This window comes from Pseudomyrmex gracilis, unplaced genomic scaffold (genome assembly GCF_002006095.1).
Source record: "Pseudomyrmex gracilis isolate BER0280 unplaced genomic scaffold, ASM200609v1 scaffold_169, whole genome shotgun sequence".
Taxonomy (NCBI): domain Eukaryota; kingdom Metazoa; phylum Arthropoda; class Insecta; order Hymenoptera; family Formicidae; genus Pseudomyrmex; species Pseudomyrmex gracilis.
Genome location: NW_018020753.1, coordinates 44,499 through 71,916, shown reverse-complemented (window position 1 = coordinate 71,916; position 27,418 = coordinate 44,499). Strand labels below are relative to the sequence as shown.

General features: G+C 40.7%; 2 protein-coding genes across 11 annotated transcripts in view; one reads left to right on the top strand and one right to left on the bottom strand.

Annotated features, from left to right (window-relative positions):
• Positions 1-27,418, top strand: part of LOC109857703 (CREB-regulated transcription coactivator 1-like) — a 33,408-nt gene that overhangs the window by 2,993 nt on the left and 2,997 nt on the right. For 2 of the 10 annotated variants that reach the window (XM_020434292.1, XM_020434284.1), the window contains 8 exons: positions 15,552-15,807; positions 17,561-17,666; positions 17,936-18,086; positions 19,195-19,287; positions 22,534-22,686; positions 23,093-23,245; positions 23,498-23,659; positions 25,616-25,678. In XM_020434292.1, the coding sequence (XP_020289881.1) occupies positions 15,552-15,807; positions 17,561-17,666; positions 17,936-18,086; positions 19,195-19,287; positions 22,534-22,686; positions 23,093-23,245; positions 23,498-23,659; positions 25,616-25,678 (1,137 nt within the window). Of the gene's footprint in view, positions 1-15,551; positions 15,808-17,560; positions 17,667-17,935; positions 18,087-19,194; positions 19,288-21,547; positions 21,596-22,533; positions 22,687-23,092; positions 23,246-23,497; positions 23,660-25,615; positions 25,679-25,804; positions 26,748-27,418 lie in introns of those variants that run through there. The other 8 variants (XM_020434293.1, XM_020434287.1, XM_020434286.1 and 5 more) reach the window with 8 other exon arrangements.
• On the bottom strand, positions 1,452-3,692 carry LOC109857704. The gene is made up of 6 exons (XM_020434295.1): positions 3,574-3,692; positions 3,184-3,268; positions 2,572-2,660; positions 2,369-2,471; positions 2,217-2,281; positions 1,452-2,044 (listed from the first exon to the last, which is right to left on the bottom strand). Exons 1-6 carry the CDS (start codon positions 3,634-3,636, stop codon positions 2,027-2,029), a joined length of 423 nt encoding a protein of 140 aa, XP_020289884.1. The 5' UTR covers positions 3,637-3,692; the 3' UTR covers positions 1,452-2,026.

Here is a 27,418-nt window from a genome sequence, read left to right as displayed (position 1 = left end):
GTGATCTCTCTTTTTCTGCAATATCCTCTTGCACATAGTAATTCAATTGCATGGCACGTATGCAGTAGCACGAATTAGAGATATTTTTTTTACACCGATGTTGCGTAGTATAATATTGTGTAGTTTTTTTTTTTTTTTTCATATCAGTAATTAAGTAATTGGTAATTAAGTTAAGATCTGCACAGTGGCGATCAAAGAGAGTAGAGTTAGCGCTTTTTAAAACAAAGTAAAATTGACAATATACATTGTAATTGACTTAATGTAATACAAATGACACATTGTCACAAACCGAGATAAATGTATTTCCGGAGAGATAATATTGTTTCACAATCGCTTCGTCTGGAAAGAAAATTATTCATATTTATTTTACCGCGCGTCTGACGTTTTCGTCTTGCGGCTTAAATGAATATATATTTACGCATATTTAATCTGCGTAGTAAGTTAAAAGCAGCTTTTATTCAGAGACACTGAGAGATGCGGAAAATCTTGCGTAGACAATGATTTTATGGAAATGTGACCGGAAACTTACTAATAAATTTCATTCGTGTATGATTTCTAAGCATGCACTCTCTCTCTCTCTCTCTTTCTCTCTCTCTCTCTCTCTCTCTCTCTCTCTCTCTCTCTCTTTCTCTCTATCTCTCGAAGGAATTAGTGACTTAAGACAAAGTCACAAACTTGATGTGAAGATTAAGAGATAGAAATTTCCAAAAGTTTTAACGTGGATGTAAATTGATCGTCAAGTTTCAAGAGCAGCCCCGTTAACTTTTAACGGGTTTTATTAGCAAACTAATTTATATATGGCAAATTCACTTTGTTTCTCGTCGAGAGTAAAAAAAAAAAAAAAAATGGAAAGAGAAAAATAAGCTCTACTTTCCGACGTTATTTTCAAGCTAAAAAGCAAAAACGCATCTCTCCGATATTTTCCTCGCCGCAGCTGCTTATTATCCGGAATAACGATTAAATTTTCCGAATGAGGTTTTTCTCCCGTGCGCACACACGGGGAGAATTATGCGACGTTGTTAGATCCAAACGAAAACATTATGCAATATTTGTCTCGTGCGCTATACGCAGCAACTGTGCAATCACAAAAAGTATAGAAAAACATATGTAATTTTTGCTTGATTCAGAGCCGTAATTATAGTTGCGCTTGCGCGTAAACAATCACTTTATATCCTATTTAGAGAAGTAGTCCACCATTATGTAAAAGTAGCATTTTCTGTTTTTCTTTCTCTCTTTCGTTCTCTTCTATGCATAAATGAAGAATTTGATGTTAAGCTGAATTCGTTTAATTTGTCAAATCGAGTTTGTGTTTAAACAACGCGAATAATTGGAGCTCGCAATTATACGTATAAGAGCTCTCATTACATCCTTTTCTTTTACACATCGAATCGTTCACTTATAACTCGAAGTATCACAAGGAAAGTACGAAATTGAATTGAGAAAAGTTTGAATAGACTTTGTGTAATGTTTTACTTTACGTTTTTTTTTTCGCTGCTTCACTTAATTAACTACACGAAGTTATTCTGCATGTGTGTGTATACGTGCATATATTACATAATATATACATGTATATGTATTATATACAACTCCGGTTCTACTTAATTAATGGACATAGCCCAACTTTATTTTACACAAGTTTCGTGAACGTTGAAGAAACTTAAATGGAATCAAAAAGGAGATTTCGTTATACAAAATTGTTTAATTTAATTTAATTAAACATGAATTCATAAATTAAGCTTGTTACCGTCGTTAGTCATCGATCTTTATCGTTTCTCGGTTCTCTCTATTGTTTACTGTCACGGATCTGATACAATTTTAATGCACATTTATATATAAGTTCATCCAATATTTCAACATTTTCTACCAAATTTATTCGCACATAATGAACACACACATTAATGTATTCATTATATGATTACCTACTATTATTGTTACACAAATGACATTGTTTCCGTTTACGTAAATTAGGTTACGTAAATTAGGTTACGTTGTGATCGCGCGCAGAGAATTCCTCCCATGCGTTGAATTAAACCATGAACCACAGCTGCAACGATACATTTGAACGTGTTATTTGCAACAGGAAAACATTCAAGAAAAAGTTCAAGCGTTAATCTCACGAGAACGAGAGAAATTTCTATCTAAACAAAAATTTCTTTTAACGACTTCGCGCGCGTTAAGACATCGCGTTATATCTCGACAAATAACAAATTACTTACTTCTGGTACTGTTGCTTGGACACATTTGGCCACTTTGTATATTTTGTCGCACGGATCAGTGCCGTCTAGAATTCATTGATTCAATTTTAAAATAAAGTAGAAAAATTCAAATTTATGTCGTTTATGTTCGATGTAAAAATTTCGCTACTCACCCTGATGAGCGCATTTGTTCAAGATCTTGTTACCGATCTCTTGAAATTCCGCTGGTATGACGCTTATCAACATCTCAGCTTCCAAGTTACCCTCCTCGTCAACCTGTGGTTTGTTTATTTTTTTTGACATAAACTTCGATTGTGACCACTCGCGTCAGACAAGATAGTTTTTTTTGCAAAAAACATAATCAAAGAAATATTACCAAACTGAACGCATCGAGGAGACAATTCATGTAGCACGTTATGCTCCGGTCTTCCGTGAGTTTCCCGTCGTTAACCTCATCGATGAGCGCTGCATCGCAACATGAAAATATTTAACATCATCATAAATGCAACGAGATGTTAATTTCGGTATCGATACATAAACGGGACGTAATCTCTCTTCTCGTAATAATTTGTAATATATTCTCGAATTCGCGTAATATTTTTGATTGAAGCTCCAGCAAAATATACATGATAAAATTCTCTCTATGTTAAACTCTCGTCCGTGGGTTTTACAGTTAATAAATTAACAAATTCCAGTTTTTATTTTTCTCCTATTTTTTGTTTGTTTTTTTTTTTTGTTGCAAATATTTCAAATACTCAACAAGATCAAGAGCGACGTGAAAAAAAACAAGATCTGAAAAAATATAGAAAATAAATTTAAGAAAGATTTGTTGTGCGTGTGCGTTTACAATTACGTCTCTCTCTCTCTCTCTCTCTCTCTTCGCATCACCGAGTGCAAGAGTTTAATTAATTAAGAAAACGGCGTGTCGCGGTTCGCGGGATTACTGGCCAAATGTTGATTGCACTATTAATCGCACCAAGACGCTCACCTTGAGTCGTTCCGTGCTCGGCCATGCACCGTTCCTTGTCAGATTGAACCATCTCCAACATTTCCGGAGGCACCCAGTCAGGCGGCTAGGCAAAATCAGAATTTATATTACGAGCGCGCATCGCAATGAGGTACCGACCCTCGCGTGTCGGACTTTAGCACCATTCGATAAGTCGCGGATGTATGTACAACATTCGCGCGCGCACGCGTTCTCTAATCGCACATCACTAATGTATGTATAAGCGTGCACACTCGTGATGACGTGTGTTAATAGCATAGGCCACTACATTCGTCGATTGTTATTCGCATGAAAGCGAAACGAAATCTATTCTCTGCGTTTATCGAAAGTTAGATTTTTTTTTTTCTTTTTTTTTTCTAATGAAAGGCTTACCGCAGCGGACACGTAAAGCACCGCCTGCAGCAACACCACGCCGAGGATCACAGACACGTGCATCTCGCTTCTCGTTTATGTCTCGTTGTGCGTTCACTTTTCTACGACAAAATGTATCGTCCGCGACGGTCACGCGCAGTTTTTATAAAGCCGCGGCCACGGGATGTGGGCGTGTTCAACAGAGGGTTAATGTCATATCCTTCGCCGAGTGATTGCTGCTCATCGTCGTTAAGTCACCGACTGATCTACCGCTAATTTTCGGATCTTAACGGAAGCGTGCAAACACGGAATTACGTTTCGCGATACGCAACCTTGGATGCATCCTGCGCGTGTATTCGCGGTGTTCGCGAATTTTTCACGTTCACGGAAATCTCGTTCGTTAATTTGTGTATTTTAATGAAGAAGATGTTTTAATCGTGAGAAAAAGTTTCATTTTTTTCATGAGAAATTTTTATTTACATATTTTTATTTAGATACTTTATTGAATGATGACAATTTTAAACAGGATTCTTTGTTACGGAATCATGAATTAGAAATCATATAATATTGAAAGAGCAAGTTGATTTCCACAGAGAGAGAGAGAGAGAGAGAGAGAGAGAGAGAAATCGCAGAACACTGTCTTTGTCGCGCGACAAATATAATCTTTTGTTTTTCGGCCGAACAACGGGAAGCTCTTAATAGCTCATAATTAACAGCACTCTATTGAAACCTTAACCCGCAGAGCAACGGGCGCTTATTTGGTTCACTGCGCGAACTTATGTTTCAATGCCATTTATCGTCAGAGACGGAGTTAAGTTTGAAGAATTTCTCTGAGCATTTATCTCGTATGAAAATTATTTGTATTTTCCCATCCACGCGTATTTGACAATTCTTAATACAAATGAACGTCATTTACCCAAACAATGTTGTTCGATTATGTAATCTTATATAAAGTATATCCACTGCGACGATGCGGAAGATATTGCGCGGAACAGTCGCGGAACAATGCGTGATTATCAAATTACCGTTAAATTGTAAGGGGATCACCGACATTATCGTGCTACGAAATCACCGGGTGTATGAATAATAATAACTGAAAATGAGCCAACATTGTGCCACTTTGTGGCATTTCACGAGACAGAAAAAAAAAAACGAAGAAGAAAACACAAAGCGATTTAAATTTCGTATTAATCATATCATTTGCGATATGTTAATTTGATACGTCCGGTCATATTGTCGCCCTAATGACTCGGGATTACAGAGGAGGAGGTTTTGCGCGACTGTAATTTGCCAATGGAGTTAATTGTTTGCTTACGGAGCCTGCAATGCGAGACGGAGATAATTAAACAAAGCGCGTTACATCCGAACGTCGTAAATTTATAGCAAGCGCTTGGTATCGCGGAGCGCCGCGAAGTATCGATCGAGCGGAGAAAATTAAATCGCAAAACGAAACGCAATATCGAAATCGCGTCACGCATCATTATTATACTGACGTTCGCGCGCGTATAAAGTCAACGCGGGTGGAGCGGAGACCGGAGGGGGAGGGCAAAAGGCAAGTTGAAAACGATGGCGAATTGAATCGACACGTCCAATCGAATCGATGAACCCCGATTTAATTGATTAGTCTGTACTTTTCCCTCGCTATATAAATTTTCCCCGCGCCGATAATCATTGAAAATTAATTAAATCCTCGTCGCGCGCGCGTGGGTAATCCGATTGGTGACGTTACTAATAATTCGATGTTACATTACGCGATATTGATATTAAGTATATTATTGATTTGTGTGCGATTTTACGCGTCAGATACGCGACCACAATGCTTGCTCGTCACTCGATACTCGGAAATGCGGCAATTCAAATGAATGACTTACAATTACTAGACTTAAATGAGATAACACGCGAGTACACGAGAGTAACGTTCGTTTTGTTTTTCTTCGTTCCTTACGAAAGACGTTAATAAAATTAACGTCGAGTTTCGTCGAAGCGACCGTCGTACAAGCGGTCGGTCTTCCTCACGCGGTTCGGCTGAAAATGCTCAACGCGTTGTGTCGTTAAAACGCGAAATCGCATGTGATTCGGAATATAATTGTGTACGAAGTCGCACAGGTACTCGAAAGTACCTGAACGACGGACCTTGTAAGTTGGCTTGAATAAGTGATACTTTCTAAGCTGTCTTATAGCTCGGCGAGAAGCTGATCGATCACACACACAGGACAATGAGAAATCATTGTTTGGTCTCCGAGTATCGCAATGCCGCGAAGAGCTCCACCGCTTATTAATATACCCCCGACCTTGAATGCGACGATTCGAGAGTGGCGCGACGAGTTCTATACTATATTTGCGTTTTATGTACATATGTAGGTAGGTATCACTCGACCGCGCGCGGGTTTTGGTTTTCGATGCCAGACAGAAAGAGCGACGCGGATTGCACAAAACCAAGTTCAGTTTCTAGCCTATTCGATTATTTCGCGCTCGGAACGTCGAGCTATCAAGATACGATCGAAATCGGACTGTGCCGTTCGCTAATCTCGTTTATTTCTCTAGAACGCGATTAGCGGAACGAGTGCGTTGTGCTACCGGGGCAGCCAAGGTCAAGTTTCGATCGCGCCGGGAAATGCGCCGGAGTATCTTATTGAAGTCCATCTCGTTTCTGCCAAATGCGATCGGGGTCAAGAGACCTCTCCTTTCTCTCTCTCTCTCTCTCTCTTTCTCTTTCTCATTTGAGAGTTTTTAAGTCGCTGTTCGATAATTAAATGCCACATAGATACGCACGCACACATGCGTGAAATTGTAGGAATCTGACGCAATTGAATTTCCGAATTCCGCGATTTTTTTCCGCACTTTTTTAGCGCCGTTAACGAAAATTCTATCGAGATCGCCAATTAACAAAATATTTATCAACACCAGTGTCAGTGTCGGTCTGGATATTGCTCAAGAGAAAAACTCGAAGCATCAATTCGGAATTACGTCTCAGAATTTAAGACGACGAGAGATTCTACAACTTTTCATCCCGTTTCTTCTGTTCTTGTCGCGTGCGATTGCAACTCGCGGAGCGTCTTTCCGCTTCGTCCAACTTTCTCGCGCGGATCGATCGATTTTCCGGATTTCTGCTCCTGCGCACGTGTCGCGGCGCACCTAGACCGAGTCTCTTTCTCTCTCTCTCTCTCTCTCTCTCTCTCTTGCCGTTGATACCGAGACTCGTGAAGGAAGCTTCACGGGCTCTAGCCTTCCTTCCGTTTCTCCTCAAATCTCCGCTCCGGCGTAATTCCACACTCGAGCGCCGACGACGTGGTCTCCCGTGGGGCAACAAGGCGCACGAGACTTCATTCTGGAAAAGACACGTACGGGAAGAGAGCCTTCATTCTTAGAAAAATATAAATAGCACTCTCTCTCAGAATAATAATATAACGCCGTAACTTCCATTTCGCTTGGCTAGTACGTGTCTGACATTCCTTTTCGAATACCGGCGTGTGTGTAACAGGAAACCGCGTGTAATTTCGAGGCACGCGGAAACAGAAAGCAGGCGACGTAGGAAAATTAGAGGAGGATTGAATAATTTCGCGAGCGAAACACAGGGAGAATCTCAGTTGATTGGAATGGTATCTTTAGAACACACACATCGGTATCTTTGTGAAAGTTAAGAAGACGACGCGCGCGCGAAAAAAAAAAACAACAAGAAAACACACGTTCGCTTCTTTGCGTCCTTTGGCCTGTTCGAGCTCGCATGAAGGGATATTCCTCCAACGATGCGCGAGCAAGCGTGCAAGGCTCCAGGGGCATAGCAGAAAACAAACGCGCGTGTACACGTGCTTCGGGCCTTCGCCCGAGTGTGTGTTCTCGCATACGGAATATTGATCGCGCAGTTACTCGTGGCACACAGTGGAAACTCGCCGCGGAGTTTCGCTCGACGTGACGATTGTTACACGACCGTGTTGGTGCTGCTGCGGTCGCAGCTGCACCCTGCAGTTTGACGATCGGGTCGCCGACGATGCGAATCTCGTCGAGCTGCGTGTCTCGTCGCGAGGTTGTGCGGAAATTCTCGCCGCGTTGTTGTTTCCTCGCGCGCATCGCGAGAACGTGATCTCCATTCCTTGATCCGCGGTGGCTCGTCGTTGCAGCCGGCGACACGGCGATCGATTTCCCGGGGATAACGCGCGTGGAAACTCCCCAGGAATCTCGCTCGTCTTGTGTGCCGCTGACAATAAAAAGCTATTCCCTTTGGAAAAGAGAGATGTTCCCGGCTCTGTATAAGATTCGTTACACACTTCCGCGCTTTGTAGTTCGGATAATTTATGGTTTCGAAGAGGACGACGCTGCTTCTTTGTGCGCGACGCGCGCGTATGCAACACAAAGAACAACGAAAAAAAAAAAAAAAAGAGCGACGTTTGTTGCGTGGGCGTGCGGAGTTCGGAGATGCAGCGCACGTCCCGTTTCTTATCAGCCGGCAGCCTTGAATGGCGATGCGTGTCCTCGCCGAAGTGGGTCATCGCCGTCGGGAGACGCTCAGACGGCGGCGGGCGTCGCGGCGACGACGACGACCGACGACGATGACGACGTGTGTGTGGGTGGAACGGAGTCGTGAAAAGAGGGTAGAGACCTGGGTCGCTGGAACGGGAGACTGCGAGCGAGCAGGAAGGAAGGAAGGAAGGAAGAAGCGAGCGAGCGAGAGGTTGTAAAAAGGAAGCTCCCTCTCGACAATAGGTTCTCGACCTTTTCCGCGTAGCTTCCGTGTCTATATATCGCGTCAAACACGTTCCTCATGAAATTTATGAAAATGTGTATCGTATTTTATTAATTCGAGTATTCTATATAGAGCGCAGTGTTCAAAAGTTACGATATATCGAGTTTTACGATATATGAAGGCAAAAATTATTGACGATATTTTTAGACAAATTACACGAGAGATATATTACATCGTGAAAAGTTTTGTTCAAATTTTGTCTGATATTCGTTAATGAGAATTTGATCTCGCGTCAGTTTCTTCGACGCAAATAGCGTACTAAACACGACGACGTCTGATTCTCCTTGTTAATATTCTCCGTTCGGGAATATTATTTTAATTCCTTCCTAATTTGCATGCGGACGTTGCAAATCTCGCTTTGCATTTTCCACGGTAGAATATAATTCCGGTAGAAGTTTTGAAATCTCCGATTTTTTTTTTCTCCGATTATAATTCCGCCAAAGTTTGATTACCTCGCGCGCGCGCGCGTTGCGCGTTACGTAATGGTTTCACAAAAATATTCTCCGCTGAAAAAAATCGGATAATCATCCGATAATGCCGAAGGTCTTTGATTTTCCCGATGAGAAAATTCTACACGGCGCGTGATTCGCGCGAGGGAACACTCGCCTCGCCTCATAATTTCTCCATTCCACTGCACCGTTAGCGATCCGACATCGGACGGTCGACTTGCATAAGAGAGAGAGAGGTCAAATGAAGATAAAATTACAACCTGCGAAGTGTCATCGACGTTCGATCGACCGCGTTGTCCTTGAATATCATCTGTGGAAGTCGAAGGACACGAGCTGACTGAATATTTAATAACTCGGCCGTGTAAATCCAAATTAAAAGTTCATTCAAGTCGACGCACGCCCGATAAAATTCATCTCCTCACGGGGAGACGGGGGGGGTGAAATTTTTTCGCTCCGTAACTCAACACACGGAATCATTTTATTTTCACGAAGTTAAAATGTCCAGGCTAATATCTCTTGTAGAATTTTCATAATGTTTGAGATGATACCGAAATTATGTCGTGAACTCGTGAATAGGATCGATAGACCTCGACGATTCCCCTTCGCGTTTTGTGTTTTCTGTTTACTCAGGCATGAGTTAACGCACGCACAACCTTGGAAAATTGATCTTTTCCCATACTGTGCTAAAGGCACCCAATTTTTTTTCCTTTATCGCAGTAAAACATAGCGTGAAGACTAATTGACTGTATATACATCTATAATTAATTTCACGTCCTCATTTGTCACTACTTATGTGAACGAAAATTTTTTAATGAGGTGATGTTACGGTTAGTTTTCTCTGGTTAAAAGGTCAGGCAGTTGGTATAAATGAAATCTCTTTCAAAGTCTATGATACGCGCAAGTGCGCGCGCGAACGGCCTGCTAGGAGAAATCGATGGGACGTAACAAATAAAAGATACGAACAATTAGCGGAGAAAGTCGCGCGCGAGATGTGATATTTACGTCGGGCGAGGGAAGAAAAGTCGTTCTTTCTAGATGAAAGGTTTTCGAGACTCGTCGGATGAGGTCTGTGTGTGTTTACATGCGAATAAGAGCTAAACGAGTTGTTGTTTGTTTGAATGCGCGAGATGATAATGGCGCAAAAATACCGTTCAGATATTGCGTTATTGTTCAGTTGCGGAAAAAAATGGAGCGGCGCGAGATTATCTTTTCTGGTTCTTCCTCACGAAATGTCACGACACGGAATAAATTTAAATTTGTCGCGAGAGACGAGACGAAACGGACACTGTGTGCGCAAGTGTGAAAGAAGCGCACACGGTTTGCGAAACACACACAGCAGCGATGAATAACGACGATACAGCTGACGAGAAGGAAGAGATGAGGAGGCGCTATATCTCTCGTTCGCTTCGATCGCCCCGTCTTCTCCGGTAATCTCATTCTTGAATATGGATAGCGCGGAGAGTAATTACACACTCTATAGTGTCTTGGTGTGAGATGCAAGACCGCTTACACGCATACACACACAAGGGGAGAAATCGGCTGGCGACAACGCGGCGCACGTATATACCCTTACGTTACATCGATCGCGCAGCTTTGTACGTACGCCACGGCACATGTCGTTCCCGCGAGACTAATATTGGCCTCGAGATGCAGGTGAGGAGAGAGAGAGAGAGAGAAAGAGAAAGAGAGAGAGAGAGAGAGAGAGAGAAAGAGAGAGACATCGAGTCCGCTGTCGCGTGCATCCGCAGCATTGCCGACACGTGCCACGCCGTGCGACCACCAACAACAACGACGACGACAACGACAATTGTCCGTCGTCGTCCAGGCTATATACTTTAATCTATCTGAAGCTTTTATTGACGGAAAAATGTATATATAAGATGCATGTACGACTCAGGGAGGTATTCCGAGTAACGAACGACCTTTAACTGTTGTCTTGTATCGTACGGATTCACGTTCGGACGTTCTTTCTCAGGATTCAGGAATTCACAGGTACAAAAGTTAGTTACATGTGAATATATGTGAAGATTTGTATAATGAAATAGAAATTTTTTATTCAAGTACAAAGATTTAACTCTTCCACACTGCTGAGCTCGAAAATGTTCGAGCGCGATGTAGCGCGACTTCAGAAAATATTAATATCTCGTGTGACGGAAATGGGTTTTCGCGCGTTTAAACTTCGTGGTCTTGAAGTTCGGAGCTCTGGTCCGACTCGATCGAGTGGCCTGCGAGTTCATTTAATTACTTGGAACAAATGCTAAAAATAATTCAGCAGAGATATTGCATTGTATCTCATTGAGTCAGTGAAAGAGTTAACAGACTTTATATACTACATATATACATGTATATATTAATATTAAACACCAAATAATGTTCTTCGCGCTAAACCGGCGATATCGCGCGTTGTCTATCTAAGATCTGATCTCGTCGACGGACTCTCCGCCCTCGAGAGACCGTTCGAGCGTCACTTGTAATTTTCGAAAAGTATTCTCCAATATTCCCCCCGTTTCGACGAAAGTCGATTTCTGAAAGGTTTATTTTTAGAAAGTCGCTCGTTAACAGAATCTTAAGCGTTGAATGCAAAATATTTGTCTCGTAGAATGTCACATGTTACTTACGTTACGTGTCAGTTTATTGGATGAGTGCAAAACTTTTGATGGGAAAAAAATGGATCAAGTAATTTTATCGAAAATTCAATTTATTATTTTGTGCGTAATGACAGCTAAAAAAAAAATATCTCGTACAATCTTTCAAACGGTACGTAACACATCCACACGTTTGCAAGTACTGTCGTAAAATGTTGGATCGCAGTCACATCTTTCAGAAACTTGTTAGAACTTTTGCACTCATCCAATACATTACAAGACTTCCGCTACGAACTGTTGTTATCGTAAAGTTTACAAAAACAAGATCTTTCCCCACATACATAAAATTATCCAAAGCGGGTTGAAGGTTGTAGAGAGAAAACATAAAGATTTATATTATGAAGATTTAACACCCATAATATATCTACAATGTTATACTCGTGTGATATAAAAATATTATGACACACACGTTCATCATCGTATGATATACAGATCGTCTGTGTCTTTTTTTTTCCTCGTTAAAACAAGAAGTTAAATGAACGACGCTGTGCGCTGCGCAGCGGGAGGCGCGGTCGATTTTTCTAGTTTAACTCGCGAACACGCGGAGGATTCGCGGAGCAACAACACAAACGTGCCTTTTGTTAGCGTTGACGCTAATTGAAGGTATGTTTCTTCAACGAGTGCGGCTTGGTCGATGCGCCGCGTCGCGCCGTCTCGTGCGACGCCCACGGCCCTGACATTGGGGAAAGTTGTGAATGAAGACGTCGACCCGTGTGGAGTTGCCGCCCCGTTTCCAGATTTCCGATATAATTAGTAAAGTTTCGGTTCTTTCCCGGCGTGCGCCCGGTTCTCAAGTACCTGACTTGCTTGGGAAAAAGGATTCGTCGCGGTTATTAAACGCGCGAGAAATTAAAATTCTCCTCGCTTTTCGTCTCCCTTCCTTAGAATGATTTGTTTTTTATATGCACAAAAATTACATGTTCGTTACATTTTTTTTCTTCAAAAAAAAAAAAAAAGATACAAACCTTAACCGAGTGTGCTAAGTCAATTCTGAAACAATATCCTCCTCTTTGATTGCTCTCCTATCGATTCGCAACGCGTTGATCATAAATCGTGGCAGTCTTTAGCGGCTGCTCATACATCGTTATTTATATTTCTGGACACGTTGTGTCCTAACAAAGACTTTATGTAAAGCCTCGGCGGGAACCCTCGCCGAAACACAACGCGACGACGACGCACACCGGAATATCTTAGCATCCGCACGCTATCACGGAACGCGCGCGACGAAGTCTACTGTCTTTCTTTTTCTCTCATATTACACGTGCGCGCGGCCGCCACGTCCGTGGAATCTTTCGTGAGTACGACGTAAAAAAAAAAAAAAGTCGCGATATGGCTATTCTTGCACCGTCACTACGTCGTAGATATGTTTTCTTGTAACACATGTTCTTGTACACATTATGCGAATGAGGAAATGCGGCGAGCGACGATGATGATGGGTTAGGTTGTTAAAACTCGCGCATACGCATATATTTCCCGGCATGGATTGGCTTCTTCAAAATATTTCGATAAAACCTCTCGCGAGAGTTATCACGTGTGTGACCGCGCGCGCGCGCGTAGTTAAGCGCGTTACGTCATCGGCGATTCCAATTTACGTGGAACTGCGTGCTGCGTCGAATAGAAATACACACATATTACATATTGCTACATCGCGCAGATAAGAATGAAGAATTTATTCTTTTTTTTTTTTTTTTTTTTTTTTTATAAAACGAAACACGCGATACACGCGCGAGTCTGTTTACAAGTTCAGTTTTCTTGAAAATGATATTTGTAATCGAATAAGAATTTTTTTTTGCTGTTACGTGATATTTCGTATAATTTTCTAATTTGTTCATATAANGAGTTATCACGTGTGTGACCGCGCGCGCGCGCGTAGTTAAGCGCGTTACGTCATCGGCGATTCCAATTTACGTGGAACTGCGTGCTGCGTCGAATTGAAAAACAGACATATTACAAATTGCTACATCGCGCGGATAAGAATGAAGAATTTACTTTTTTTTTTTTTTTTTTTTTTTTTTTATAAAACGAAGCGCGCGATCCACGCGCGAGTCTGTTTACACGTTCAGTTTTCTTGAAAATGATATTTGTAATCGAATAAGAATTTTTTTTTGCTGTTACGTGATATTTCGTATAATTTTCTAATTTGTTCATATAATATATTCACGTATATACATATAAAGTTGTACATACCATTTATAACTGGAATTTTTTTTGTGAGTAAACAAAATTTTCGTTGAAACTAGTAAACAAAAACATTAACTTCTAAATATAAACCAATAATAAATTTACAATGTTTATTTTATGTTTGTTGTTTTTTTTCGCGATAAACAATGTGTATGGTTGAAAGTGGCTAAAAATGAAATTAGATCAAAAGAATATCGATATATCGGTATGTGACTTCAAAGTTACATAATGTGGAGGGACAACGCAGTCTCTGTTTTTTTTTTCTCGAAACTGTGATTCACGAGTGAATGACACCGAGCGCTCGACTGGCACATCCTTTGCTCTGTACGCCCGTAAATCGTGGGAGAGACGTGTTTATCATATAATTCAACAGATATTAGGTAATAGCTGTGCGACCCACGTTCATCCGACACATGACGATCAACACGGATTTCTTTATTGGACTCGCAAGTCTTTGCCGCTGCAAACAGGAAGCTAAAATCTCAACGAAATCGTTTTATCTCCCGTCAGTCTGGCGCTTAATGTTTTCTTATTGGGGTTTACAAGAGAGGGAAAAACCCTCCTTCAAGTAAAGCGCGTGTTCCTCGATGAAAGAGAACACTTACACGGAATTTAAATAATTTGGTTAATCCGTGCGCGCACGCGCACACACACACACACACACTGTACCGTACACTGTAAAAATTTTGTCTCGTTTGTTTTTTGCGTTTGAAATTTACAGATCGTAAGGTTACGAGAGACGAGCGAGAAAATACGAGGATCAGCGCTCGGAGCGCTGAAAAACAATTTAATTCTTCACGGAAGATGTGATTTAGATCTCCGCGTCTGTAGAATATCGGGATATATAATCTTTCTCACCTGGAGTCTCCTGCGGAAAAAATAAAAAAAAATCCGCGCGGTATTATCTGACCGAGTTAGCGACATCTAATTTCCAACAATGTCTTTTTCACCTTGAGATGTAAAGCAGCAGCGAGAGAGAAATTGCCTCCGGAAAGAAATGCATTTTTTCCGTCGTTGTCGCGTAGTAGGTATCTCCTCGTCTTCTCGGGCGAGGAGCGCCGCGGCGAAGAAAGAAAAGTGTGTTGCAGCAATACGGTTTGTGCCTGCGCGCAACTTGATAATAATCAAATGCGCGCGGCACAAAAATAGCCCCGGATGGAAAGTAACGGAGAGTAGTTAGCGATATATTCAGTAGATTACGACACATAATTATACGCCAAGATGAGAAACACGAGATGCCGATGAAATTTGCAGCAAACGCCAAGTTTCCCGCCTGGGAAATAAATTTTCTTGCAGATATATACGGCGGGCGCACTCCCGAAGAATAGGATTTCCATGAAGGGAGGGAGGGATCTGCGTTAAATTCGTTTACGTCGTTTTAATCGCCTCTCTCATAACGTCGGCGCGACGCGGTGTGTGATGGCGGATCGTAAAGCAGATGGGAGGCACGTTTTATGAGACAGGATTCGTGAAACGAGGAAATTCCTTCGTCGTTGAATAGCGCTGCTACGACGATCAGTTGTTAGAGAGGATCCGGAGAGGAACAGGTTTCTCGCAAACTTGTGCCGCAGAAATACGCGCGAATATAGAGATTAGTTTCCTCCGACTTCCAAACACCTTCCCCTCGCAAGGTCGTGCGCAAATTATTCTCAAGATTTCTTGAGGACCGCGTTGATTATTTAATCAAGAATCCAGTTGTCCTCGCGCGTTAAATCTCGGATCTGAGCCAACGCATCTTTTAATCTTTTATTTTGTAAATAATAATATTTATGTCTCTATAATTACTTGAAGTTTTTGGATTTAGATGATTTTAAAAAGACGCTTAAATACGCATGCGCGCGCAACACACGCATTGCTTATTACCGCACGCACGCACGAACGCACGCACGACTGTACAGCCGTTGATTGACGCTGGAAAATTGTTGCACGTATTTGATCGCCGCAATTTCGATGAAAATTTGAAAAAACGTGTGTAATTTGCAGACGGCGTTCAGCAATCTCGAGGAGATGCAACACAATTCCATGGTGTACCGCAGTGACAACAGAAGTCGCAGCATGGGTGGTGGACCGATGCGACCCCGGCCCATGGAGAAGAGACACGACACGTCTCCCTACAGCGGCGTGCCTTACCTCTCGCCACCTCCGCCGGACACCTGGCGAAGAACGAACTCGGACTCGGCTTTGCATCAGAGCGCCAACGAAGCTTGCCAGTCGACCTCCGCTATACCTCATCGACGAGGTAGCGACGCATGTCGGATTTTTTCTTGTTTATTTTCTATCACATACGTTTTCAACCTGTTTTAGACGCGCTTTCTCTCTCGATACCAGACAGACACGATTACACTTGCGTATTTCCCCGAATTTGTATAATCGAGACTTTCTCTCTCGCCGCGAGAAAAGTACAAGTGTCGCTTGATTTGCCGAGATCTTTTTGCCGACAATTTTTGAAAGATACGTGGAATTTTATTCGCATTATGTTAATTTCCTCGTTGTTATGTGAAAATTAACGCGAATTCGTGTTAAGAATCGAGAACCGCGTTCGTTCTATCTTGTTATTTGCGCAAACCCGATGTATCTTGATTGAGAAACATCCGGCACGTGTCTTATCTGAACACCTTATGTATATTATATCGGTTCCATTTACCCGCTCGCGTTTGTTCGCTTGTTGAGGCGAAAGAGAAGGGCGATTAATTAAAGACATCTTGCAAAGAAACTTACCACTTCTTGTATGAAATATTACTTCGTCAATCGTTAATAATTGACCCAACCTTACAAGATCGGATAATGCCGCGCGCGCGGTACAGTTTGCATGATTCATTTCGCGTGAAAGCAAAATCGCGTTTCTCCGCTCTCCTTCCCGTCGTCGTCGCCGTTTGAGAGCTCGAGCGTGATCGAATATTCGCACCGAGGGCGGATAGCTATAGATTCTCAGCGCACCGTTCGGCACAGTCATCGTATTAATGAAGTTCCTTCTTTGAGTTCTGAGACGCGATTTCACGAATGGCTCGACTCGACAGAAATCCCGCCATTATCACATTTGCCTCGTTACCTCGTTATTAAGCGCGGCGACAACCGCTTCTCTCGTTTTCTTCTCAAGTGGGGAAGTTGTCTGCGGAAAATTTCGCGAAGAGACTGACTGACCTCGCGAGCTCGACGCTTGCTTTTCAAAGCAATTCGCGCGTTTACGAGCTTCTGCGAGTTTCGAATCTTTCGAAAATTCCTGCACTACAGTTAGTTTCAGTCAGTTTTCATTCGATCTTCCTTAGCAAAAACTAATTAAATCCTTTTAAGACGACACCTTTCTCTCTCGCTCTTTCCGCATTGAAGTTCGCAAAACTGTGTTACTTCTCTTAATTTGTTTTCCGATTAATTAAATTTATTTGTTAAGCATTCACTGAGCTCATTTTCTCTCAAAGTGTTGATTGCCTCGTTTTATATTACGCGCAAATTATAAGATCGATTCTTTCTTTTTTTTCTCCCTTCCCTCACTCTCGGACGAAGTTCTCCTTTCTCTTCGAGACGGAGGTAATGTAACGCGATATATTCTTTTTTGTTTTTTTTTTAGCTGTTAATTAATTAATCTTTAAATCCCGCCAGGGAGGTAGATCCCGCGAAAGTTCGCAGAGTGATTTTGCGTTCAGACAACAAAGACACGTGTAACGTTACACGTGTAACTATATAGCGACGTTAGTAAGCGGTATTACGTTGCTCCGGGGGAAATCGGATAGCTGAGAAACACACATTCTGCCTTCTCAACCGTAACAAAGGATGCTGCGACCAAAGTGATCGTTTTATACGTGTACACACACAGTGACATAAGTTTATACAGCTTCGAGCAAAACTGAAATGAGAAAACGTATAGGCGCCCGCGCGCGCAAGCACAGCTTGTTAATGCGACACGTATTGACAGCGCGCCGCTCTTTATACGCGCGACGATGCGGCGCGCAATTTGCGAAAACGCTCATAAATCGCTTGTATTCTGTAATTAACAGATCAACATTCTATAACCGGAAGCGGGGGCGACAACAGAGATTCTCATCATGGCTTCATCGAGCGACCACGATCGTCGTGCGAAATGCCTAGAGTGCCTGGGATCAAGTACGTATATATTGACAAATAAATAAAATTATACGCGCTGTTTGAGAAACTTAATTATCTCTGCGATTGTCTCTCTCTCTCTGTTTTACCGAGCCAAGCGGCCAATTTGAATTCGCAAAATATTCACATAATACACATATCCGTAACTCTCGCGCAACCTCTTTTACGCCCGCGAGTACAGATCAATATATCGCGAAATTAATTTAACGTCCGACAAAACTCGCTCTCGTTCAAATTGCGTTAATTTTTGGCGATGGTTTCTATTTCAGTATATATCCGAGCTCGCAGCCACCGGGACAGCAAATACCGATAGGCAACAACACGGGGTCGTTGCCCGACTTGAGCAACGTGCACTTCCCGTCACCCCTTCACACTCCTTTGGATCAGGAGGATCATTCGAGTAGTACGCCATTCAGCAATGTAAGTCGATTACATCGATCATGTTCCGATACTTTACCGATTATAAACAACACGTTCTCTACTCTCTTTTCTCTTGAATTTACACGCACTTCTCGCGAGGCTGCACATTTCTGAACTGAGTCTTCATCGCTTTTACAGCGACGTTTTTTTTTTGTTTTTTTTTTACTATTTTCTCGACGCTCGGAGAAATATCTTTAAAAGCGTTTCGGAGACACAAGTCTGCTGTGTTAAGTTTTGTACGTTTAAATCGATGTATTCCTCCGAGCGTGAAAACAAAAAGTTATGCACGAGAAAACGTGAAATATACAAGATTGTCAGTTTTTTTTTCTCGCGAATGTATTGTCAAACAGATTCTATAAATAAGTGCGGCGTTGCCATTTAATTATTTAATTTAATTCCGTTCGGTCTAGATGCGCGCGATAAAATTTGCTCTATTTTATCAATTTTATTAGACTTTACTTGTTTTCGCGGTATCAGAACTCGTTAATCTCTTTTGGACCACCGCCGAGTTGAGAGATCGACGCGGTCGAGTTCAGAGATTCTGTGAAAATCAAGATTTCGTTTTAAATTAAATGCCAAAAGCGTCTTTATGCACATATTACAACTGCGTATATTTACAAACGCGTAATAATACGTTGACCGCGTCCGATATTATCGCGGACGCTTTGTTTACAGGGAAAAAAATTTCATTTATTTTCGTTACAAAAGAGCGCGGTTTTTTCGTCGATGTCGGTATTGTGCAATTTGTTTTTTTCTGTATTGCACACATAACGAAACCCGATGAACTAACTTAACGTATCAACAATTGATAACGCCCGCGGAGAAATATCCGATTAAAGAAGTTGAAAGACAGACGTCGATATTGAAATTGTTCGTTTGCATTGCGCGTTTTTTTCTTCCTCGTAATGGCATTTTATTATTTCTTCTTTTCCTTCGTTACTACGATCGTTAGCTCTCGTATTTCTTTCCGTTTTCTCCGCTCGTCGCGAGATCGTCGCGAGTTTGCCGCGAAGTTGCGCGCGCGGGCGGACTGCGAACAAAGTAGATTCTTTGTGTTGCAATGAAAAATCTCTTTTTTGAAATGGTCGAAATCGCTGGTGTATTCCAGAGTCCTCAAACGAGCAGTCCCACAAACCTGTCGCCGACCAGCTTGGCACAAGCTGGTAGGCTCTCCTTTTCACAGGATCCGTCAAGCGTCCAAGTAAATATCCTCGCGGCCCCGTAATTAACTGTAGACTGTGCGCCTACTGCTATATATAGTTGTAGCGTAGCGGATCTGTAATCACGAGCAATACGAGTTTGTTTTCCAAACAAACAAACAAAACGAAAAAATTTATTCGTTTCTTTTCGGGAGATTATCGAACATCTGTGTCTCGTAATCCTGGTGTGTACGCGGGATATTAAATCAATTCGTAGACCTCAGTTAAGAACCGCTGTCGCACACGTAATAGCGCATACGAAATGTCCGAAAACAATTTATTGCACATCATTCGTATAGAAAAAAAAAAATAAGAAAAAACATCGGTTTCTGAAACCTCTACGGGCGAGGACACGTGTTGGGATTAAACTTGAGAGTTAATCTAGTTTGGTGTACTTGTTGCAATTGTCACATAATTTGTTTTGGATATTACGTAATGTTCGTGGCAAATCACGGAATCGAGAAGAACGTGTTTCTTTCTACGAGTGTAGCTAAAAAATAAGATAAATCTCTCTTTCTTCCAAATAAGCAAAAATAAATAAAAAAACTTGTTTGTGTTGTCCAAAATATATTCAAGATATAAAATACAAACAACTCGGAATTATAATATATGTAACGAGTTATCTCGGTTCCGTGAAGCAATTTTGTTTGTTGCAGAATGTGATTTAGGATGCAATGGTTGCATGAAAAGAACACTTTGTGCTTTCCTGTGCTTTCTTATGTAAATGTTATAGACGATTAGAATAACTCCAGAATTTTGAGATGTCGCAGTTGCTTTCCTCAAAAAAAATGTTACTAGAGGATCGTGTGTGTTTCTTTGACGAACAGTTAAACAATATACAAATATTGCGTGATATAAAAAATAGAAAATTGTAATAAAACATTACTATTCGTAAAGAAGAAGCACTGCATACATTATCGCGCGGAACGAGAAAAATTTCTCTGGTGCAGCATTTTTCGCATGCAACTAGACGCTTCTACGCTAAAAGTCGATTCACGCTACACGCTAATATCACCGTCAACAAACTGGTTTCTTACACTATTCATATTAGGATTGATTCGTATTACGTCAGGTCGATTCGTGAATAAATTTAATTCGGAAAAAACAATTTTTTTTTGTTTTAGATAATTCGAAGTTATACGCAATTCCATCTGTAATGATTTTTATGTTTGATACCAAGAACTTCTCAGTTGCAAATAAAAATTACGATTTATCGCAAAGTATTTTTTACGGTAACAAATTTCTTTTTGGAGACCGAACTTATTTGCGAACTAACTTGTAGCGTCTCGTCGCAGCAACGAACCGTCAGATATTCTTAGATTCGATTTTAAATGGTATCATTCGCGTTAACGGTCAACTGACCGGAGCGTTGCATTCAAAAACACATGTAAGAATATTTGATGATTTGTTGACGTCACGCTTGACGCGATAGTGACGTATAACGAATCAGTTCTTGAATGAACCCCGTCAATGAATCGGACCGTAGTCTATTTAAAATTTGTATTTGATGACCGGTTTATTGACGGGATCGACTTATGACGTTACATTTAGTATGACGTTACGTATAGTATGACGTTATATATAGTATGACGTTATATATAGTATAAATCATCCCTAAATCAGTATCGTTCGACAACGCTTAAAAACAAGTATTCGAACGTTTGTTTTTTTCTTTTTTCACAAAAGGATAATTTGCAGCATGTTTTCTTGATGTATTTGAACAAATTTTGTCGTAGCGCCGAGTGTCGACTTTTTTTATAGTGTAATTATTTGTGATTAACATAAAATAACGGGAATATATTACATTGCGTTGTTACGCAGCGTGTGTTCAATTCGAAATGAAACTTTTGTAGCACGCTCTATAGAAAGTACTTAACTGTAACCTAAATGCGTCCCGACATTATTAATATTCTGATCATTTAAAGAGCACTGCAAAATGATGTAGATCGGGAAATGCAATCAAAAAATCTACGTCACTGTGACGCGACACAGTTTTGACGACCAAAAAAAAAAAAAAAACAAAACAAAAAGAACAGTCCGACAACATTTTACGGTTATTTTGTTGTCCGTTTCTGTTCGTTGTTAACATCAGGACGTGCATTTTAATGACAGTCCAAAACAAAAAAGGAAAAAAAAACCAATTCGGACAGAAACGGAAAAATAGCGCGCGTCTATCCCCGCGGCTAGCGTCTCTTTTAATTTTCTATTTATTTTTTATTTTGCCTTTGTTGTAGTGGTTTGTTTGTGTTTGTTATTTTGCAGAACCATTTATCAGTGCCTGTTAACTCTAGGTATCTTCACACGTGTAAGGTTAGTAGTCACACCAGTTTCTCACGACGCGTATGTAATAACGGTTATACATATATATATATATATATATATATATATATATATGTATATGTATATATGTGTATATATATATAGTATACGTATACACGCTTGTGTTGTTGCCTCTCTTAGTCGGCGACGGCTGTTAGCGCCGTGGCATTTTTACTGTTCTGCTTGTTATATAGCACCGAGCTGGCTAGATAAACTTGAAATACAATCAATAGTATATATGCTAAACGCGTAGCGTGTATGTAACATATTCGGTTCGCCGCAACTAATTTTTGTTGCCTGATAAGCGCGAAAGAAACGAGAAATCAACTTTACAACTATAATCGCATATAAACTGGCAGACAGAAAAGAAAACGAGAGCAAAATATTGCGCAATAATAAATCTCTTCCAAGGTTCCTAGTCTTAGTCTTTATGTAAATAATTCACTTTTCACACGGCAAGTAGCGTGTGAATATTTATACTATGTGTGACTTTTTTTTTTTTTTACAAACGTCTCGATGTAGCGATAGATAGAGAATGCGAGAATTGCGAGAGATGTAGTGTGTTTAGAAGTCAATTTGAGACGCAACTTATCTCGTGAACAGTTCTTATTGTTGTTCAAAAAGAGAGTCTTTTCAACTGCCAGACAGAGAGTGTTCGTAAAAATGTGTTAGCGAGCACGCTTTAAGTAAGAGCTGAGTTTGAATTTTGTTGCCAATTCTGATAGAGTAAATTGTCGCGGCGAACCGCTTCCGGTGCTGAAGTCAAACGTTTAGATCCGATTATGCGAGCCTGTTGTGCAACTGTGTTCCAAGTTGAGTTTGGTTACTTACGCGAAAGCGCGCGAAAAAAAAAAAAAAATATGAGAGAAAGAAAAATGAAACGAGGCGACTGGTGCGACGATCGATCGTTAATAGCGATGGGTATGAAGCAGGGTGTGGCACTGGAAAACAGCACAAGTACTTCGCAACAGGATCTTCAGAGCTATCAGCAGCAACCGGCGCCAACGGCGACGTCTCACAGCCCTACCGCTGGCCACTACATTTATCAACAATCGCACAGTTCCGTGCAACCGCAAAGTCCAGTTAGTATCTCGGAAGTGGTTGTTCCAAAAATTTCTAACACGTCCGCAGAAAATATTACTTATGCTTATTTATTTGAAAGTTCTCATCCATCAATAATCTGAAAGATATAGAGAAGGACGATGATTCAATTCTAGTGTTTGTAGCTGCTAAATTTGTTATAACAAACGCACAGTTCTTTGTAAAACTTTGGTACAGATCTCTATGTATCTTGAAACAAGTTACTATATCTTGTGGATTTTTTATCACACCGGCAGAGATCATTTCTCAGAAGAATTTAAGATGCCAAAAAATAGTTATTTAAATTCATTATATCGTCTATGCGTGCGATAATTCTTGGATAACAAAGTTACGACACAAGTGATTGTTGCTAATGGCCATTTATCATTTCTCACTCTCGATACGCAGAAAACGTCACAGTCGCAGCAGCAGCAGCAGCAGCAGCAGCAGCATCAGCATCATCAACAATCGCAACAACAGCTCAATTCGTTGGGGTCGTACAGGTCCACGCAACCGGTCAACAGACCATCGCCGCAATCGTCACCTAGTCTAACAGTTCAAGTGAGATCACTCTCTTTTTTATTGTAAAACATTGATAGATATCTTCTAAACAATCCTTTCACATTGTTTTTAGCTTTTCGAATAAAGAAACCGTCGATACACACGTTGCGATAATTTAAATAACGATAAATGCGTAATTTTAATCTACGTAACTCTTGATTTTATTCACTGTAAAAAAAAAAAAAAAATAATAATTTTACTCATAACACATAGGAAACGAGTTTGAGAAACAACGCGCCTTTTTGTTTTCAGGGAAGTCCCTTAAGTTACAGCAATAATCCATCGGCGCCACCTAGTCCTACAGGACATCCGGGTCCACCCAGCTTGACGCCCGATACTATCGATCAGAATACTTATTTCATCAATCAGGCACAAGCTGCAGCCCTACAACAGGATTTCGAGCACTTCACAATGGTACGTGAGTCATTCATTTTTAAGCATGATTTAAGAGAGAGATAAAAAGAGTGATCGAAGAGGGTGCGTTCGAAATGGTCAAAAAAAAAAAAGTCGAAATGTGAAAGGAAAAAAAAAGCAACGCAATAACGACTTTTGCGACATTCTTCCGTACACAATCTCAGATACAAATCGGCACGAATTATTCATTCGTGAGAGAGAAGAAAAAAGCGCTCTTAGAAAAGCTGTTTGCTGTTCGACTGACACATTGGCAGCGGTCCAACCGTGTGTTTGACATCGCCTTTGTCAGCGATACTTTATCTTGGAAAAAGGCAAAGATTCGTTCGATAATTTTGACCAATTTTGGCCGAGAGACGACCATTCCCGAAAAACGATCGGTTTAAAAATAATCGGTTAGTAAATCCGAGATAGGAAGAGTGTGTGCGCATATTCGTGCGTAATATCCATGCCGTCGCCTGATCACTTTGTCAATCTGTCTATCTGAATTGACAGAATTCGTACAGTTTGGAACGCAAGACCCGTATGCGCGCTGCATGCTTTACACGATACTCCGGCACATAATTGCGTACGGACTTCCGCGCAGAGAGAAAGAAAGAGAGAGAGAGAGAGAGAGAGAGAGAGTGAGTGAGCGCGTTCCGCGCGTGCTGCGACGCTCGCGACATAGATGTACGAAATGTCAGAAATATTCGCGCGAGTTTCATTTCGCCGTGTCGTTAAGAGGATTTGATGTTTTTTTTTTTTTTTTTTTTTAACAAAAGAGAGATCGTGATAAATGGTTTTTTTTTTTTTTTTTTTTTTGTTTTTCATTCCACCGACAAAGCGTGCTCGCGTAATGATGACGGACGCTAAAACGATTTCTCCGATTCCGTATATATACGCTCGATCTTATCCGGCACGGACTTTAATTACATAAACCACAAACACAGTTTATCAATTATAAGTAATTAAAGGATACTCGATCCTCTAATTGGCGCTCAATCTCTTTTTATGCATGTCGAGAAGGGACTGGTAAGTATCAGACACGCTTCTCTGAACTGTTTTATATTTAATGAATAACAGATGCGAAGAATGAATCGATATAAACGTTGATGAAGGAACAAAAATTTGAATTAGAAAGAAACTTTACGTTACGTTTTTTAATTAATATATTTCGAACGCATTACATTTGACGAAACGTCAACTGATATTTCGCTCGGAATATGTGGGTTACTCCGAAAGTTTCCGCAAAATCGTATACAAACGTATAATTAATTTCTGAAATTGGCTTTATTGTTTTTCTAAATACTCTCCGTTACACTTTTGCATTTGATTAAACCAATTGTCGAAGCATTTTGTCTCTGTCTCTTTCTAGAGATATCTCATTTCAAAAATTAATTATACGTTTGTATACGATTTTGCGGAAACTTTCAGAGCAACCCACATTTTATTTTAGTTTTGTTTAGAGCCACCGTGTAATTAGTTTGAATTGATACACACCGTATAAATATGCATTCTTCTCTCCGCCGGTCAACCTTCAAAGCTGTGATTATAATTAATGCGAAGCGATGAATTATTCTCTTCACGCGAAATGATTCGCATGAATTATTCTTGGGTTCTTGATATTCCACTCGCAATCGGTTGTAAATGTTGCATTCTTTATAAAGGCGTCAAATTACGATTGTCGGTATTCCTCACATTTAATCCGATACGTTCAATAAGAAATTATAATGCGTAATTAATTATATATACAAAAATAAATACGGCGTTGCGACGTAAAAAAAAAAAAAAAAGTATATTGTCGAATAGTTTAGCAGGGGAGATCTTTTTAATATATATTTGTGTGGAAATTTAATCTCTTATTACAAAAACAAACTAATTTTCGACAGCATAATTACGTTTGATTTTGCATTGCCTCTTGTACACTTGTATCTTTAAAAAAGTCTTGCTGTGTTTATCTGTTGCCTGCATTCGCGTCAGGAGTGGCCCAAATTCGCGCAGCAGCTGATGGAACTCGGTTGCACCTGGACCACGCAAATAGAGGTGAAATATCGCCATTAGTTTGCAATACTTTTTTTTTTATTTGCAAGTTTGTTATACACATTTATAAGAGTATACTCTCAGCTACTTGTTGTTATACGCTTTTCCCCTTTTGTAAACTTCGTATAGAAAGAGGAAAACTTTCCGGAGAAAGTTTCGGTCGTATCAACAGAGTGCCGTGCGCGCGGTTGTGTTAAATGACCGACGAAAAATCACGTTACTCACGATGTATGTATATAATATATAAGTTGGATACTTTACCAAATCGCAAGAAAGATAAATGATAATTACATACGTACCGCATATTGCTAGTTGCTTAACTTGCAATATGAGAAAGCAAAACTAACACGCGCGTACTTTATGTACGACTGTTATTAACTATCGTTTCTTTCGCGGCGTTTTCAAATAGTCTGTCCGGTTTGTCGTGTCGCGTATTATACATATGCAACGAGAGTCACATTTTCCGTGAGTGAAACTCGGTTTGCACGTGCGACGAAGAAAAAACGCGCGTACATGTATACAGAGTGTCCGACAATTACTTTAACATTTCTCGTGGGCAGGTAGTTGGAGTAAAGCTGAGTCGAAAAGTCCTGTACCATTTTGCGAGATTCCCAACAGTTATCGAAATATCTTAATTAACAAAAAAATCCGCGAATAAGCACATGCATCGGGCTGTTCTCGAGCGCGTAAAGGTCATTGCACAAAATTTTAGTCGTACTCGTAAGATCCTGCCTACGAGAGATGTTAAAGTAATTGTCGGACACTCTGTATGCATATCAGGTCGAAATCAATACCTATAGATTCAAAGTGCAAAATATTATATACGCGCGATGTGGAACACCGCGTATATATCGCTCGCAGGCAACGCCTTGACATACGAAGTTCACGAATTTCCGCATAATATATAACACACAACTTGTACGCATTTCATGCGCGCCGATGTTTAAAACATCATCGCGTCGAGAGAAAATTTTCGAGCGCGGTGTTTAGAACCGAGAAAAAACGCCGCGCATAGAGGCTGCGACGTTTGTAGAAAATAAATTTATTGCAAGATGGGTGTGTGTGTGTGTGTATGGAGGGTGACTAATGATATATATCATATACATAGAGAGAGAGAGAGAGAGAGAGAGAGAGTCGCGTTTTTCTCATTGATATCCGGCTGGAGCTCTCGCGGAAACGCGTCGTTACGTATGCACATACGAAAGTCATACACACATGTATAATACAATAATATATATACACACCATCGTGCGTGCTGCGTCCAGAGAAGAACCACCTATATAGCTTTAGATATCGCGCAGGGCCCTTAACAATACCCTCCTTTTTGCTCTCTCGCACACACAAGTGGTCGTTTACCGTGTTCGATATATCGCTCGGCTACTCGCCGATTCATTCGGATGTAATGGGGAAATGAAAAAGACGATATTTTATGAGATAAAAAACAAAATAAATAAATAAATAAAGCGCTGTGTATCGAACGTATCCATGCGTATGTCGTTTTTCGAAATTGTTCTTCGATATCGATGCGAGTCTAAGAATCGCAGGGATATAAATTCGCTGTCGTCTTTTTTTTTTTTTTTTTTTTTTTTTTTTTTTTTTTTTAGATATTTGAGTGGATAGAGATAAGATGTGTATTCTTCCAATCCACAAATTCGGTCAAGTGGAAACTTATGCCGTCTATATATATGATGTAGCGGATGCGTGAAGCAACGTAACGTTCCCTGCGGACATAAACACGTGCAG

Excerpts from the sequence above, each read along its gene's own strand:
- LOC109857704 (XM_020434295.1), bottom strand. The coding sequence starts at position 3,636 with ATGCACGTGTCTGTGATCCTCGGCGTGGTGTTGCTGCAGGCGGTGCTT. Across the intron at positions 3,269-3,573 it reads TGCTTTACGTGTCCGCTGCG|CCGCCTGACTGGGTGCCTCC; the intron begins GTAAGCCTTTCA and ends GATTTTGCCTAG. Across the intron at positions 2,661-3,183 it reads CGAGCACGGAACGACTCAAG|CGCTCATCGATGAGGTTAAC; the intron begins GTGAGCGTCTTG and ends GTTGCGATGCAG.